The 19,217-nt window shown below is 41.4% G+C and overlaps 2 protein-coding genes across 2 annotated transcripts in view; one reads left to right on the plus strand and one right to left on the minus strand.

Annotated features, from left to right (window-relative positions):
* KDM4C (lysine demethylase 4C) overlaps positions 1-19,217 on the minus strand; it is a 265,420-nt gene that overhangs the window by 56,494 nt on the left and 189,709 nt on the right.
* LOC138733462 (uncharacterized) lies at positions 7,515-9,804 on the plus strand. The gene is given in 4 exon segments (XM_069880652.1): positions 7,515-8,215; positions 8,217-8,315; positions 9,044-9,094; positions 9,096-9,804. Coding segments are annotated over 4 exon segments (1,560 nt in total).

Below are 19,217 nucleotides of genomic sequence, written 5' to 3' on the forward strand. Positions count from 1 at the left end.
ATTTCCCCATGTCTGCTCTGCAGCATCAGCAGTGATATATAGTCATCGTATATTTGTATATATTTTATTATTTTCTTATTAGGGTTATTTTCCTGTTATCATTGTTTCTTTAAAGCTGTTTTAGCTTTAGCTTCCAACCCACCATTCTCTCTCTCATTTCCCTTTCCTCACAACTGCCCGTGTGTAGCTGCTGACCTGGCCAGGGTGCAGGTGCTAAACCATGATACCAGCAAAGGCAATGCATCTATTATTCTGTCACATTATACAAAATATTACCAAGGTTTTGAACACTTCTGCAAATTACACAGATACCTCAAACACACAGAACTGCAAACAGTCTGTACCACAATTGTCCTTTACCTACAAGAGATGTTTTGTTGGAGTAATAGACTGAATGCGCCTGCTGCTGGCCATCACAGTTTACTTCACTGCATATTTCAGTTTCAAATTATGACTTGATGCTCATTTTTTTTAACTCTGACAGAAATTTTGAATAGATTCTGTCTCCATGGCTCAGACGATTATAGTGAAGAAGTAAGAGGCAACAGGAGCTAAACTGTAGAATAATATAGTCAATGCCGAGGAACTGATGACAATACATCTTTTGAGGGATTCTCCTTCAGACAAGTTTGCCTGACTTCTGTATTTTTTACTGTCTTGTCACTAAATGTTTTACATTGCACATCTATAGTTCACCTTTTTTTAATGGGTGGAATTTTAAGAATTACACGAACCTTAATACCTAGGAAAACTTTTCCGTGCAAAACAAATATTTGCAAACAGCAATCTCAGTTTATTAGCATAATAATAATTATTTATTCATAAATGGGTATATATGAACTAACAAATTATAATAATGATTTATTTTTTGCTTTGTATTCAGTCTGGAGACACAAAATAGCATGGTCATACCAGCTTATAAGATGGTGAAAGAAGTGCAGGGCAAGAAAAAGTCACAGCAAGTGTGGAAAAGCCACAAATCTGATCTTCCACTTTCAAAATATCCACCTAAAAAATCAAATTACAAATGAAATTATGTTTTGAAAACTTCCTTCAAACAAAATGCATATGATACTTATTACTGCCTTAAATAATTCATGATGACTACGGAGGCTGCAGTGTGGTGGGCTGACTTTAGGTAGCTGCTAGACACTCAGTCAGCTGCTCTTTTGACCCTCCTCTTACCTGGCTTGATGTCTGCAGTGTTGTTTCACACACACTTTTAAAATCTTTTCCTCTCTCTCTCATAGTTGCTCTGCATTGTCTTTTCCCCTTTCCCAAATCTATTTTCCCAGATGAACCACCAGCTGTGTCCTGTGGTGGCTTCAATGGAGCTGGAGGGACCCAGCTGTGTCCCACACAGGGCACTCATTGAGTTCCCCCAAAGCACACACACACCTCCACCACTATCAAAATCTTGACACCTACACTCAATACATGTAGCCATGGCAGTCAAAGTATATAAGCAACAGACATCTGAGAATCTTTAAAAAAAGCTTTTTTTCTCTAACAGAGCAATGTCCACTAGATTTCTAATAGTGTAAATGAAATATAATACTGTATTAACACTATATTACAGTGCTAGCTGAACTACAAAGTGAATTACAGCCTTTCCGTTCTTTTACTGAAATTTTTTTGTCATTTTATTATCATTGCTAATCAAAAAACCAGATACTGAAATAAACAAAATGGAGTGCTTAAGGGACATTTGTGGTACTATTTCCAGTTCATTTTTTTTATTATTCATTGGCTTGAAATATTTCATTTGTAAAATGAACCTAACTAAACTTCTCTCTTAGAAGACTATTAAATACTCAGTTGTAATCTCATTCAGCAGTATGTATTACACTATTAGTATGCTGAATTGCAAGTATAGATGATACCTCCTGTAAGGCAACTCTTGCTGTAAAGAAGCAATGTGCTGTGCACCTTCCAGTCCCAAATGTGCATGAATTAACACAGTTTCTTAGACAACAAGCATTGTCATAGATTCTTCAGAAAAGCTCTACAAATGAGCATTTAAAAAAATGTTATGTTTGCTTTTATTAAGTATGAGGTCTGTCCAGAAAATATTTCACGAAAATCTAGGTAAAATACTTTTGCCCCACTATATCTAACAAACTACCACTGTTTCTAGGAAGAGATACAACTGCAAATGTGTTATGTGTTGATTTAAGAAAAAAAATAATGGCACAATCTTTATATTTCAGAACACTTAGAGGTTTTGGCATTAAATATGGGTCAAAAAAATCACTAAACATATCAACAAGTGACTCTCATTAAAATAAATCAGAAAAAATGGCACTTGTATGATAACACATTGTGACAGTACTACTGCTTTCATGAATAAAGAATGGAAATTAAACTTTCATAGTGAAATATTTCACTAGGCTAGATTTCTAAGTTTGACGTGGTCAATCCATCACTGCAGAAATCAAACAAAGCTCAGTCTGCCGTAGTCAGGAAGCTCATTATTTCATTAAAATTGTCCTGTAACTAGGACTCCAACATTCCTTTTATTAAAAATAATCACCAAGATGCTGAATGGCAATTGTCACCCCCCTACACTACAATTTGATCTTCCAAATAAATGAAGGCTGAAAAGTGAATACCTTCCGCTGCCAATAAAACCGCATTGCATTCATTGCGTACAGAAAGCAGATGGATAGACTCATGGAGTAATTTACAATTTGTTCAGTAATTAGTGGTACCTTCCCTGAGACAGGCCCAACAGGCAGACAGGACACATGAAACATAAGATCCCCCTATCCTCTGTCCGCCTGGCTAAACGCAAGAGCAAGAGGCAACAGTGACAAGTGGTTAAGGGATCAGGGCAGGATTCTTCTCTATCCTTCCAGCGGGAGTGAATGACGAGGAAATAAACAGAAAGAGCCAGGAGATCAATGACCAGCTCTGAGCATGGTGTCCCTGGCAAAATTTGGAAGGTTTTGTTCAGGCTCAGCAGATCATCTACTTTGTCACAACTTACACAACTGTCCTCACCACACTCATCCATTACCAGAGAAAGGCTCTGGCACTCCCAGCAGCCTGAGACCTGGACGGCTGCCTGTTTTCATGGGAGTTCAGTGTGGGTTGCCACAACAGTTCTGGTGAGTGCATAGCTTTCTGCTGGGTGGATACCATAGCTAAGCTCCTTCTGAGAGTGTAATGACCACCAACTGAACTCACCATCTGAGAGTAATAACACCTCCTGCTCACAGTCCCTACACTCCTTTGTGAAGGTGTCGAGGTGGCCACAGTTCTCCTGGCAATGCCCAGGACTCAGAGTGTCCCATGAGAGCTGCCTGCCGGATCTCTCCACTCCCCTGGTATTTCCCTGCCTCACAAGACCTCCACCTGCACCAAGAAACATCGCTCTACTGTGGACTGGGTCAGCTCCAGGAAGCTTCCCTTGGCAACTGATTTATCAAATGCTGTAATGAGACTTTTAATTGAAAAACACAAGCCATCACTTTGCTTATATACAGTCTTTCCCTTTTCAAACATGCTGCTCAAGATTTGCCATTCAGCAGATATTTGAAAAAGTTTGAAGCTTTCACAGAATGTTTAGATAAGAAGCAATTTCTTTGCAAATCAAGAAACTGAGAATTCAGATAACTCATCAAAAGCTCTGAATGCTGCACTCCAAACCCTTCCTAACAAGTGGTAGCCTTCTACAGAGAATAATACAGTCGCATTCCTAATTATTTTAGAATAAAGACCTACCAGGGAATTGCAATACAGGAAATCATATGCTTTATAAACTTTCCACAAAGTAAGCAAATACTACTGTTTACAATTCTAATACAGCATTCAGCACTAGCAAAAGCTGAACTTTAAAAGATTGCTTACTGCTACTATGATTTTAAAAATAGTAACCTAGAATATTCTTTGTTCACACTGGTGAATTTAGCTTTGATGCATTTTTGTTTACATATTTTATTATTCAATCCTCTCATTCTTAAAATTTTACTATGTTAAGATGGTCTCGTTCACCACTGTGAATTCCTTCTTCACTGTTAAATATCTAGACCCATAAAACTATATCTTACACTTAGAAACATCATCTTTTTTAGGTTTTAAAGTATTTCAGGATTATTCAATGCAATACTCTGACTTTCCAATCAAATGCTAAGTAGAGAAAAGATAAGAGAGTATAAATATTGTGGATATCATTCACATTGTTTTGTAACCACTTTAAAGTCTCTCTGATGTCACGATGAGAGATCTGATAAAAGATCGACACCAAAATAAAATGTAATACAAACGCTCAGTCTAGTGTAGTACTAACTCATCTTACTGATTTCAATGTAAAGGATCTTTGAACTAGCTTTGAACTATCTAGAACATAACGGTTACCATATTTACACAGTATTTAATTCCATCCCATTAAAAATTTAAAGCAATGGCTTTGTCCTGTACCACACAGGTATAGCATTATGTGACAGCATAATCACAAAATGCAGAGCAAAAGGTGTGGGTGGTTTGTTTCACAGATATTTATTCAACAGCCATCAAAATACAGGGAACTTTAATGAATAAAATCTTCACAAATTAATAACTGTGTTTTATACAGCTAGCTTATGTTAAACACACTCACTAGGTGAAGAAAGGTGTTTGTAAGAATAAAACTAATGGATCTAAAGGTATGATCAGTACACAGTGCTCCCTAAGTTTTAACTTGGAACAGCTGGACAAATATAGCAAGTCAAAACGGAAATATCCTACGAGATCCTCATTTTACCAATTCTGCTACTATTCTCACAGTAACAGTGGAAAAGCCAATTTATTGCATGACATAGATTTTATCTAAGAACAAGTAAGTACATATAGTTTCATTATTAATACTAAGTAATATTTAAAGCTCTAAAATATTGTGATGTAAATTTAAGATTCAAACACTTCGGCATAGTTACTTTATGCTCAGATTTGCTGCACTGCAAACTGAAACACTTGAAAATTATGTAGCTGGCCACCCAAATTAATTACATGAGCAATAATCATTCTTCTCAGTAGCTTTAGAGTATGCATCTCCTTTCCTTTGCTTAGATATAATGTTCACTTGCATTTTAAAGTTTTTTCTCTTTTCTTTCAAACAATAATGATTCAGGTCAAAAATATTAGCCATTAGCTGCTTTGCTTACAAAGCACTCTATAGTTAAGATTCCATATAGAGATGAAGATCTTCAATTTAAAAAAAAAAGAGAAAATGAGTTTGCAGTATCAACCCTCATTTAATACAGAGGAGATATATTGAAAGTTTGAAAGTTACAAAGTCTCATCCATAATCTCATTGACTGCTCACTAGCCACTTCATCACGCTCTGCTTGACAAGAATCTTTATCTTAATTTTTCACTTTTAAAGTAATCTGTTAGCAAGGGATAAATATTTAATATATCTCCCTTATTTCTATGTTGCTTACCTGCTCATGCAATCACTACGCTTTCATTTTGTTCCACTTATTTTGAAAATCATTATGATACAGGGCTGAGTCACATGTATTTGGCAATACTTGAACAAACGTTTGTAATTTAGCAGGAGCTGTCTAGGACAGCACAAAGCTCTGAATTATACAGATGTTTGGTCAGAAAGTACTCCTCTGACACCTGCGTGCATGCTAGCCACAACTACTCAGGTCTATAAACAAAGAAGGGAAGTCTTGAAAAGTAATAGCTGCAACTATCACCCAGTGCATAATCACTTGCAGTGTGCATTCCTGCTTTAAATTAATGCATCAGGAATCATTTCAGTTCCAATGTTTTTTGGTGATGTCACCCAAACTGGCTGAAAGACACCCCCCCAAAAAATAATTACAACTGACAATATGTGGTAAGGTTGTGCCATTCATTTACAATAAAGTAATGCAGCAGCAAAAAAACCTGTGGTTGTTTTATATTATCTGCTGTCATTAACTTGGCAAACAATTATTAAAATAAAACAAGCATGCATTTATTAATAGCCATATATATTCTAATTTAAAAAAATCTGGACTAGTATATTCAAGAGATTTTATATGTGTGTGCATGTGTTTTAATAAAACTACAGTACTGCTTAAAGCAGGAATCCAAAAGCTACATAAAATATAGGTAATAAATTCTATGCTGCATATTTATGCTAAAATGTACAAAACCCACTGAGATCTTAAAAGGCATTTTGTGCATTTTTCCAGTCAAGGGTACATTTGTGAAAGTGACAGCAAGTGATCAAAGCCCTTCTGCCTTTTACAAATAGGGAATCTCATTTCTCTGAGATGAAGGAAAAGGTCTATGAACTGGAAGTCAGAAGTTTGAAGCATTTTTGTATAAATGAGTTTATGATAACAGGTTACGTTATATTGAATCATAGCATCACAGAATCACCGGTTTGGAAAAGACCTCTTGGATCATCGAGTCCAACCACTCCTATCAACCATTAAAACATGCCCCTTCTACCTGTCTTTTAAATACCTCCAGGGATGGTGATTCAGCCACCTCCCTGGGCAGCCTCCTCCAATGCCCAATGACCATTTCCATGAAAAATTTTTTTCTGAACCTCCCCTAGCAGACCTTGAGACCATTCCCTCTTGTCCTGTCCCCTGTCACTTGGGAGAAGAGGCCAGCTCCCTCCTCTCTACAACCTCCTTTCAGGTAGTTATAGAGAGCAATGAGGTCTCCCCTCGGCCTCCTCCTCTCAAGACTAAACAACCCCAGCTCCCTCAGACACTCGGTTGCTTGGTTGCTTCGTTGCTCAGTGGACTTGACTGTGTGTGTGTTGCTGCGTGTGCCCCCAAGTCTACCTGGAGCTTGAAGCATCATCGTCGCTTCGCAGCTGTGTCTTCATCATCACCTGCACCAAGACTGATCCGACGGGACATTGCTGGATTCATGGTGGTGGTAATTAGCTGCATCTCTACCGTCTTCTTGCTTAGGGATTCTAACTTTTTTTTGCTTTTCCTCTCTGTCCTGTCGCTGTTGTCAGTTGTTAGATTAAAGCTCACAAGATTGTATGGCATCTGACTTCGGTTATGTCTTGATCTTGATCTCTTGGGATCATTTAAGAACCCTCCCCAAAATTGGATCGGGACATCTTTTTGGTGTAGTTGGCAGGATCCCTCGAGACAAGAGTGCTGTACTATCTTGCTGTGTTGAATGCAATCCTTTCAGAAATGAACTAACCCCCATTGTGTTACATTAATGTGTGGCCTTTCTGAGAGCGAATGGGGGAAAAGTGGACAGTGATATTGCATGTGTGTAAGGTGTGACTTTCTGGGAGAGAAAATAAGGCAAAAACTGATTTTTAAGGTGTGGCCCTCCCAGGAATAAAACCCCTTTTTCCTTGAGTAAAGCCTACTGATCTCCTGAGGGTGAATAGGGGAAACTTGCATACTAAGGTGCGGCTCCCTCAGGATGGAAAACTCCTTTTGAATTGCTTTTGTGTTGAATTTTAGATCAAGTCTCCTGAGAGAGAGATAAGGGGAAACTTGACATTAAGGTGTGACCCTCTCTTGGGATAAGAAACCCCTTTTTGCATTCGAATGGCCACCAATGTTTCTGACAGTGAAGTTTGTGATGTTGTATCCTCATGGGCTGAAGGAATAGACAAGTTATATGATCTGTTGGAAGCATATCATTCTCGTCCTTCAGTCCAGGGACAAGACCAGGTGAAAAACCACTGGTTCCAACCACAGTGTGTTGTGGATAGAATTAAGTTATTGCAGCAAAAAGCTAAGGTTAGGAGGGGGAAGGGAAAAGCTATAATTTGTGCCGTGTTAGGAGCTAGTCTGGTAGCTGCGGTGGAAGATAAAAAGCAGAAGTCTTATCAAGCTGATATGGTAATAGATTCCCTGCAGATGGCCATAAGCACCCTGTGGGAACAGTTGAAGAACACCAAAGGATTGCTAGAGAAGAAAAGGAGACAAAATGTGATATTAAAAGATGAGCTGAGGGAGCAACTTTTGCCGGAGACGGATACACTGGTGGAGGCAGAAGTGAAGCCTTTGGAGAAGGGGATACGGCAAATTTATCCCCAAAGGGAGTTGCAGAAGGCAAAGGAAACCGTAGGAAGTCTCCCTGACATGTATCCGCTGGTTAGAACAGAGTTTGTGTACCAGGATGATACTGATAACAGTCCTCAAGTTATCACTAAAGAAGTTCTACTTAGAGCAACTGAATTGGCAAAGCTGAAAGAGTTTGCAAGGATTGCAAAAGAATTGGAAACAGAATATGTATGGAGAGTATCTGTCAGGAGGTGATGGAATTTTGCTGTCAGAAAAGGAGGTAGAAGGGTGTTGGGGGCCGGCTATGTTTCTAACCACCGGTGATCACCGAGCCCCGTGGTCACAGAATCACAGAATCACAGAATAACCAGGTTGGAAGAGACCCACCGCATCATCGAGTCCAACCGTTCCTATCAAACACTAAACCATATCCCTCAGCACCTCATCCACCCGTGCCTTAAACACCTCCAGGGAAGGTGACTCAACCACCTCCCTGGGCAGCCTGTTCCAGTGCCCAATCACCCTTTCTCTGAAGAATTTTTTCCTAATGTCCAGCCTAAATCTCCCCTGGCGGAGCTTGAGGCCATTCCCTCTTGTCCTGTCCCCTGTCACTTGGGAGAAGAGGCCAGCACCCTCCTCTCTACAACCTCCTTTCAGGTAGTTACAGAGAGCAATGAGGTTACCTCTCAGCCTCCTCTTCTCCAGGCCAAACAACCCCAGCTCTCTCAGTCGCTCCTCATAAGGCCTGTTCTCCAGCCCCTTCACCAGCTTTGTTGCTCTTCTCTGGACTCGCTCCAGAGCCTCAACATCCTTCTTGTGGTGAGGGGCCCAGAACTGAACACAGTATTCGAGGAGCGGTCTCACCAGTGCCGAGTACAGAGGGAGAATAACCTCCCTGGACCTGCTGGTCACGCCGTTTCTGATACAAGCCAAGATGCCATTGGCCTTCTTGGCCACCTGGGCACACTGCTGGCTCATATTCAGTCGGTTGTCAACCAACACACCCAGGTCCCTCTCCTCCAGGCAGCTTTCTCGACAGACTTCTCCTAGTCTGTAGCACTGCACAGGGTTGTTGTGCCCCAAGTCCCTGAGTCATTGACTCAGAGAGCTGCATACTGGGCTGAACCCCTTGGAGAGGGGAGATCACCTTGCCATAACAGGTACGGTGGATCAGTTAGTGGAAAGTGTGCAGAAGGCAGCCTATCTGCAGATGATGTGTGATCAGGAGCTCAAGCCTAACCAGAGCTCCCCGATGATGATGCCTGTGGATCCAGAGAGGATGACTCCCCTGATACGAGGACTTCCTGATTCCCTGAAACCCATTGCCATTCAATTGCAAGGGAAAATTCAAAACACCCCCAATGCAGAAAGAATAACGGCTGCTTTGGAGGGGATAGTGACCCCTGACCATCGGCAGCCAGGGAGGAAAGTGTGTACATGGGGAGAGGTAGCTCAGGAGTTTATTAATTTTGGGAGAAAATATGGCCCTCTTGGTGGATCATCCCAGAGAACAGAAACCACGGTCATACAGCCTACAGAGCAAAGTTGTAGGCAACAATCGTTCATGAGGGGGAGCCAAAGCTCGGAGTCGCCCCGATGTCACAACTCTGGAAGGGAGAGACCCCTAACTCAGCAGGGACTGTGGCAACTACGGCTTCAGAAAGGCATTCCTCGAGACTTGATGGATGGACTCCCGACTCATAAATTAGAACAACTTGTGCAGAGATGGTCTGGACAAAGGGTCACTTTCAGATCAACCCCTAGTGCTCCACCTTTGATAGACCCGGGGGAGGAGCCGACCGGGGAAAAGAAGGAGGCGGTAAACTAGACACTCCGTCCCCCGGTGGTGAGGTGGGGGGCGGAGGATGGATGTCTGTAAGACAACTCGCCTGCAATACAAAAGGGGACTTACTGATTACTGTTGCTAGGACCAAGGAAGAGACTGGTAACATTTTTGATTGATACTGGGGCACAAATTACTGCACTAATGCGAACTGAAGCAGAACAATGTGGGATCCTGATCCCATCCAGAAGCCGAATTGTTTTAAATGCTTTGGGAAAAACATAGTCAGTGCCCATGACTCCGGTGACACTATGGTTACCAGGAGTAGAAAACCCTGTCAACATCATGGTGGCCATAGGATCTTTCCAGATGAATCTTTTAGGTATAGATGTTTTGAGGGGCAGGCAGTGGCGGGACACCCAGGGGAACTCATGGTCTTTTGGTGTTTTCCAGATCAGGCAATTGGCTGAAACATCAGGCACAGAGGAGCGTTTATTGCAAGCAGCACCTACTCTGCCTCCCTCCAAATTGACAAATGTTAAACTCTACCCATTGCCTCTAGGAGCAAGGGAGAGAATTACACCAGTTCTGGAAGATCTGAAAAAACAAGGGATTGTAGTTCCCACTCACTCCCCCTTCAATTCTCCAGCATGGCCGGTCCGAAAACCAAATGGCAAGTGGAGATTGACAATAGATTACAGGAGGCTCAATGCCAATTGAGCACTAATTGCTGTCCACTAACAGCTGCTGTACCAAACATGGCTGAATTGATAGCAACCATTCAGGAACAATCATACCCTGTCATGGCAACAATTGATGTCAAAGATATGTTTTTTATGGTACCTTTACAGTCTGAGGACCAGGATCATTTTGCCTTCACCTGGGAAGGACAGCAGTACACCTTTACACGACTCCCTCAAGGATACAAGCACTAACCCACGCTAGCTCACCATGCTCTAGTGCAGGAGCTGGAAGCGATCCCCAGAAAAGCAGGGGTGAAGATTTATCAATATATAGATGAGGTACTCATAGAAGGAAATCAAATAGAAGAAGTTAGAGAAACTCAAAAGGACATTATCACTCACCTAGAAAGTATAGGGTTGACAATTCCGCCTGAGAAAATACAAACCCCTTCAAGTGAGGTAAAATTTTTAGGAATCTGGTGGAAGGGAGGCATGACATGTATCCCACCGGATACTCTATCCTCTCGATCAAATCAAGATGCCAGAATCAAAGAAAGACTTACAGCATGCACTAGGGTTGCTTGTTTTTTGGAGAAAACACATTCCTGACTTTTCAATTATTGCCAGGCCCTTGTATGACTTATTGAGAAAGAGAGCTCAGTGGGAATGGACTCAGGCCCATGATGAGGCCTTGCAGCTGTTGGTGTTTGAAGCGACTGCCTATCAAGCCCTGGGTCCAATTCACCTGACAGATCCGGTTCAAACTGAATGGGGTTTTGCCAAGACTGGGCTGTCAATCCATTTGTGGCAAAAGGGTCCAGAGGGTCCTGTTAGGCCCACTGGCTTTTATTCTCGTAGTTTTAAAGATGCTGAAAAGAGATATACAACTTGGGAAAAGAGCCTATTTGCTGTTAGTCTAGCTCTGAGAGAACCTGAGCGCACCATCCGGCAACAACCTATAGTTCTAAGAGGTCCATTTAAAGTGATCAAAGCAATTTTAGTAGAAACTCCACCCCCTGACGGGGTGGCCCAGAGAGCCTCCGTGCGAAACTGGTATGCACAAATAGAACACTATTGTGAAATTTTTTCCATAACTGAAGGAGCCACAAAAGTGTTAAATATACAAGATGAGGTAGACTCAGATAGGGAAATACCTGAGCTTTTGTCTGTAATACAAGTAGCTCCTCCATTTTCTGGACAATTACAAAATGTCTGGTTTACAGATGCCTCGTCAAAGCAAGAGGGAAAAACTTGGAAATACTGAGCTGTGGCACTTCAGGTAGACACCAAGGAGCAAATCATTACCAAAGGAGAAGGTAGTGCAAAAGCAGGAGAATTAATTGCTGTATGGAACGTTTTCCAACATGAGGCTCAATCTGTTTCTTCTGTCTATATCTATACTGCCTCTTATGCTGTGTTCACAGGTTGTACTGAATGGCTTCCATTCTGGGAACAAAATGAATGGGAGGTCAACAGAATACCTGTATGGCAAAAGGAAAAATGGCAAGACATCCTTACCATTGCCAGACATGGGAAATTTGCAGTAGCATGGGTAGCATCTCATCAACAGGATGATACCCCAGTGAGCCGATGGAATGCCGAGGTGGATGAATTAGCCTGGCTGGCTCCCCTGCAAATCACCCAGACAGCAGAAAATTGGGATAATTTATTAGAATGGCTACATGTAAAACGGAAGCATTCAGGGGTTAAGGACCTCTGTTATAAGGCACAAGCCCGAGGGTGGCCGGTTACCAGGGAGGAATGCAAAACCTGTATATCCTCCTGTGAACAATGCCGCATTCGTCTAGACAGACACCCTTTGGAGGGTGACCCCCTGCACTTATGAGAGAGAAAAGGCTTATGGGAGGCCTGGCAGATTGATTACATTGGTCCCTTTCGAAAATCAGAAGGTAAGTGCCATATACTGGTAGATGCAGAGATAGTATCTGGGCTAGTGCAAGCTAAAGCATGTGCTAAGGCAACAGGAGAAAATACAATAAAAGCTCTGAGAGAATGGTTTGGAATTTTCCCTAAACCACAGTCAATCCAATCAGACAATGGCTCGCACTTCACAGCCAAAGTGGTCCAAGAGTGGGCAGCCCAGGAGGGAATTTTGCGGGTGTTTCATATTCCGTATTACCCACAAGCAAATGGAATTGTGGAACGAACAAATGGTCTACTAAACCACTTCCTCAAACCGCATAAGCCAGGGTGGACTGAGCGAGTGTGGGATGCAGTGACCAGCATCAACAATCGCTGGGAAACAAACGGATGCCCAAAAATCACTACATTCTGTCCAAAACCTCCAACAATTATGCCAGCCCCGCATGGTCCTGATCACCCCAGCAATCCATCTCATTTTCCAGGACAACCTGTCTTGGTCGAACTTCCCGCAATAGGCAAAGTGCCACTGGTGTTGGACACACTTCTTAATAAGTACACCTGGAAGGCAAAAGATGCCTGTGGAAAAACTCATAGGATCCACACTAGATGGATTGTTCCTTCTTTTTAACCCAAGAGGCAAATTTGTTTTTTGTTTCATTTTCAGGAGGAAGCGAGCGACGCCAACGCACCCACAGAAGATGTGAAGCAGATGCAGATCTTAATGCAATTTGTTTAGGATGTGTATGCTAATTTTTGTTATATTCTTTTGGGGACTTACCTATAACAGTGAAGGGAAAGCAGGTGTCAATGGACACTCACACATAAATTGGTTAAACCTTATTCCCCCAATGGCCTAGACACCACATTTAACAAAGATAGCAATGTTTACATATGGATGTGGCTTGATGAGAACAGACGCAACATAGGGTTTAAAGGTTTTTGGTCAAGCAAAAAATGAAACCTTATCTTACGACCACCTTTACCGTCAAATTTGTAAATGGAAGAACTCCACTGGTGGCTGGTATTGTACCAGCTGGGTAAACAATAAACAAACCATTTTCATTAGCCCTTTGGGGAATGAGAATACTACTTATTTCGAATTCCCAGAGACTGCAGCTAGACCATTTGCTAATGGTGCCAAAGCAAAAAAAAAAAGGTTATTATTGGATTTGTGGACATACTGCCTACAAACAACTACCAGCAAAGTGGTCAGGGATTTGTTATATTGGAATCATCTGACCTCTGTTTTGACATCTTCCGGAGGCACGTGGTCCTCAGTTGGGAATAAGACTATATGATAAGCTAGGGAACAAAAGGATTGCCCGCAACAAGCGATCCGTTGAGCTTAAAATAGGAGGGACACAAAAGTGGAGGGAAAATGAGTGGCCTCCCGAAAGAATAATTGAGCATCACAGCCCTGCCACTTGGAATCTTTACAAACCCATATCAGGGGCAAGAGAACCGATTTATAATTTGAACTGCATAATTCAACTACAAGGAGTTTTAGAAATTATTACCAATAAAACTACTAATGCCATGGACCTTTTAACTCGACAATCTCAACAGATGCGCACTGCAATCCTTCAACACCGAATGGTTTTGGATTATTTACTAGCTGAAGAAGGAGGAGTATTGTCACTATTCCTTGCTGGAGGGAAGACTCGCACAGCCAATATGGTTGATAAGCAAGCTTCGTTTATTCATCAGAAGGCACGCATTATATTGTGGCTGCTCATCAATATTCATGATTATCGATACCTGACTGGTTCACAACAAAAGTTACAGTTGCAAGAATTCCCGACTTACCGAGCTTACTTCCTCATTCCTCCTAACCTCAACGTCCTGTTTTTGTGCAAAAGCTCTTGTCAAGGTCGGTCTGTTCTGGACAGCTCAGCACAGCTCCTGAATGTCCATGTGCCCCCGCCCTTGTAGCCATGCTTCCACAGAGTATGTGGAAAACTAAATGTTTCTAATTGTTGTTTGGAAATAGACGACATACGTGAAGTAATCCTTCAACTGACCACAGACATTAGAAAACTAGCCCCCCATTCAAACATGGAATGGCATGAATGGTGATTTATGGTCTTGGTTACCTGGAGCACCATGGGTAAAACAACTTTTATTTTATCTGCTATGTGCATTTGCTGCCTTGATGTTTTTACCATGTATTATTCCTTGCTTTATCCAGTTAATCCAACATGTTGTATCTAACATGCAACTCATATCCACTGTTTCACCTGACAGCATGAAGCAGATCCGTGTCGTTCACAGATCAAAGCCTGCAGATACCTTTTAATTGCTTTTACTTCTTTTTATCTAAGTTTAGGATAGAACCACCTAGAAGTTTCTAGACCCAAACAGCACATGCGCGTTAGGCCTTAAAATTGCTTTATAAGGAGGCATGGAAAGAGATTTTCCAGCTGCGCATGCGACCCCCAACTCCGGAAGAGCAGAGCAGCTACCGTGTGGACTGCCAGGGCCTCAGACGCTTCTTGGTATTTTGTAAAATGTTGGTATTAGTCCCAATCTTTTATACCCGTAGCATTATAGCATTGATTCTTTTGTTTTATCTTTGTATAAGTGTATCTTTTCCTCATGAATGTCTGCAATGTCAACTATTGTGTTGTCTTGCCGACTCGTCAGAGGCGTCGGGGGCGGGCCCAGAGGCATCGATGGTCAACGAGTCGGAGGTTTAAAACTGTTTTATAAGATGTTGAAGTTTTGTAGAGTTGATTAGTTTCAGGATAAGATGTTATAGTTTTGTAGGGTTAAGTAGTTTTAAGATAAGACTTGTGGGTTTGTAAGATGTTTATATTTGTTAAGGTTGTAATATTTGTTAATGATATTATTAAGAAGATGCTTGTAATTGCAAAATTTGCTGGAGATTTTGTTTGTTGTTGTATTGCACATTATTCTGGCCTTTTTCTCTCTCTGTCCTTCTATCTTTCACACTGCCGTGAAGCCAGCAACGTTGAGCCACGGGGTGGTGTAAGCCAAACTGTTTTGGCTCAACATCACTGCCATCCACCATGATGGGGCCCAGAACTGAACACAGGATTCGAGGTGCGGTCTCACCAGTGCCGAGTACAGAGGGAGAATAACCTCCCTGGACCTGCTGGCCACGCCGTTTCTGATACAAGCCAAGATGCCATTGGCCTTCTTGGCCACCTGGGCACACTGCTGGCTCATGTTCAGTCGCTGTCAACCAACACCCCCAGGTCCTTCTTCTCCAGGCAGCTTTCCAGCCAGACTTCTCCTAGTCTGTAGCACTGCACAGGGTTGTTGTGCCCCAAGTGCAGGTCTCTGTACTTGGCCTTGTTGAACCTCATCTGGTTTGTCTCAGCCCATTGATCCAGCCTGTTCAGATCCCTCTGGGAGCCTCCCTATCCTCAAGCAGGTTGACACTTCCACCCAGCTTAGTGTCATCCACAAACTTGCTAAGGGTGCACTCAATGCCTTCATCCAGGTCATTGAAAAGACATTGAACAGGGCTGGACCCAGCACTGAGCCCTGGGACACCACTTGCAACTGGCCTCCAGCTGGAGTTAACTCCATTTACCAGCACTCTTCGGGCCCGGCCATCCAACCAGATTTCCTCCCAGGAGAGTGTGCGCCTGTCCAGGCCAGAGGCTGACAGTTTCTGAAGCAGAATGCTGTGAGAAACTGTGTCAAAGGCTTTACTGAAGACTAAGAAGAAAAGGCTTTTAAAAAAATGGAAGGTTAGGACACCTCAAATTACTAACCTGATCAGAGGGGGGAAAAATAAATCTTGAAATTAAATGGCAAACACATGGAAATTAGACAATAGTTACCATAAACTCTTTATAGAAAATATTCTATATTTTCACTGCAAAAAATCAAAAAAAATACCCTGGATCATTCAGACATTCAGTCTCAGAACACAAAGAACAAACAAGCCAAATATTTTTAGCTTCATATACTCTGCTAAATCTCTAAAAGAAATAGAAAGAATAATATGAATATATATCAAAAGTTACTTCCCCCTCTATGTGTGTTGGACAAATTCTTGTACTAAAAGAATTTGATTTTCTAAACTTCCCTTATTCTAAAAACCAATATTAACTTTACAGGTATAGGAATATTTGAGTGCATTTACATGCATGTGCTTGTGAAAACAACACTACTATGAGCTTCCATGTGAGAAAAAAAACACTCAAAGCAAAACTAAGGGTTGGCAGATCTTTTCTGTGACACATTCAGTAAACTTTCAGCTCCTACAAGCCTAAGTTTCCCAATAACAAGGCACATCCCGTAGAGTCATAAACTTTCAATTGCTATTTAAAAGCTATTCAATTTTTTCTTGCTATAATGAGATAATTTCTACCATGACTAGTTAAAGAAGTACATGGGATTATTGCAGACAGAGGACTCCTACGGGCAAAAGAGTCTTACTAAAAGACAGTGACCTGGAAGGCGATTTTCACAGCAATCATGGTATTTTTCAGAGAGATGCAGCATCTTAAAACGATGATGCTGAACTGGAACATATACAGTACAGGCAGCTCTGACTAGGATAAGTATACACTGCTGTTATAGCAGCAAAATTAATTAGCCAGTGAACAGATTTCAGTTATAAAAAGAAAAGAACTCTCGCAAGGACAGAAATACTCTTCCATGATGGTCTAAATGCAAAAGGCTCCCAACCAAAGATATATGCAATAAAAGTCAAGCCATACTATTCAACAGAAATCTGGAAGGTCTCCAGAATCATGTAGGTGCTGCCTAGCTGCAAGACTCTAGTCCCTCTGTCATTAAGGAATTGGTATTTAATATTGCAGAAGAAAACCAACAAGCTATGGACCAGATGGCTAGCAGAGTATTATAAAGAATCAAGAAATATGAGTAATTCTTCTTTTTGTTCCAATCTGTTGTTTCTATTGCTAACATGTTACCTTTACGGTAAAAGATAAGGGAGACAGCTACAATTCCTTTAAAGTATGATAAACATGAGATACCATGGAAAAGACTAAAGGTTCATGTGTACTAACCCTTTCCTAGGATAAGAAGCTGTTTAAAAAGAAAGAGGTTTTAAAACAAAGATTCTCTTTGCAATGTTTATTTTATTTACAGTCCTGTTAAATTACACTTGCACAAGAAGACATGTTCTACTATTGCTCTGATGTCCAAAAAGCAGAGCAGAATTTTGTTTTCAAGTCCAGTTTAGGATATTTTCCTCAGCCTCACTTGTGTTCATAAACCCTTATATCTGCAAAGTTTCTCAAAGTTAAATTTTATGCAATATGAGGTTAACATATTCATTATACATTTTAAGAACTTTACATCAATCTACATATGATTTTATCATGGCAACTTTGGACATGCTCCCCTTCTTTGCTGAAAAACAGTAACATTGGCTGTCCACTAAGAGAACTATCTGTCATACAGTGTCACTCCATAACATATAGGCTGCCAGAGAAACTGGAAGATGATGTAGAGTGCAGTGGCATCATTATGATGTTGACATAGCTTTATGACTTAGATTTGTCAGACTTGGACAGTGTAGTCCCTCAGCTTGCCAAGTGCCCTGCTGTGATAAGGTGCACGGAATAAGTAAGCTGCTTAAGTTCAGAGCTGACAAGACAGATGTAATGCTTAGTGGTAATGAAAACATACAGCCATTCCTGAAGACCACACAGTTAAACATACCGGATGTGCCCAGCAAATGATTTTGCACCACTCTTCCAGAAACAAAATGCTGTTCTCTGTCATTTGGGTAATTTAAGACATTCATCTATAGTTGAAGCTATGGCTATCTAAGAGACCATACCTTCTGCTGAGAATAATGAGATGCAAAACAAAACAGCAGGATGAAATAAATTACTTAAAAGAGGCACAGTGTAAACAAAGGGAGGACAAATCACTAGTCTCTAAGAGAATGCCATTCTTCCAGTAATAAAACTTACCTAAAACAGATACCTCTTTATTTTTCTTGGAAATTGTATATACCAAAAGCTCACAGACAGCTACTTCAACTCAAGGAAAAAGGTAATCCCTGGCAGCAGTTCCGTAATCATTTTTGCTCTTTAGATGATTATTAATGGATTTACTCCAAATTCCCAGAATCTGCTGTTCAACTCAACTTACTACTCATTCAGCAGCTCCTTACAAGTATTATTTCAAACAGCCTTGAGCTTCCTGGAGGAAAACTAGCACCTGTTCACACAGACAAGTTCCCAAGCCTATAACCCGATCTGGACTTTTTTCCCTTCAGGGAAGAGTTCTGACAATAAAGTTCCAAAGATCACCACAGCAATGTCTTGTGGCACAGAACTTTAAACAAGAAAAATGACAGCATCCTGAGGAAACTACACGATGTAGGTGCTAGGCTACTCTTTGTTATATCTGAAAAGTCATGGCAGTCAGGGAAAGTCCTCAGTGACTGGATGAAAAGGAATATTGCACTCTTTTTCAAAAGGGGTAAAAAGTAGGAGCCTGGGAATTACTGACCAGTCAGCTGCACCTCAGCGCTCAATGAGATCACAGAACAGAGACTCACGGAATTCAAGTTGAAATATATGAAAGACAGGGAGGTGTCTGGAGATAGACAATGTGGCTTCACCAAGGCCAAATTATGTCTAATTGGCCTTAACTTAAAAGGGGATTGACTGCATCAGTGGACAAGGGAAGAACTATAGCCATCTACCTGGACTACTGTAAGGCAAGTATTACATCCAAAGTGTTACAGTACATGTCCAAGTGGAAACCAGTAATGAGTGGTATCCCTCAAAGGTGCATAAAGGGGCTGAGACAGTGGGATTGAGTGGACCCTCTACCAGTTTGCAGACGACATCAAGCTGAGTGATGCAGCTGAGATGTTAGAGGGAAAGGATACCATCCAAAGAGACTCTGGCAAGCTTGAGAAGTGGGTCC

Source organism: Phaenicophaeus curvirostris, chromosome Z (genome assembly GCF_032191515.1).
Source record: "Phaenicophaeus curvirostris isolate KB17595 chromosome Z, BPBGC_Pcur_1.0, whole genome shotgun sequence".
Taxonomy (NCBI): Eukaryota; Metazoa; Chordata; class Aves; order Cuculiformes; family Cuculidae; genus Phaenicophaeus; species Phaenicophaeus curvirostris.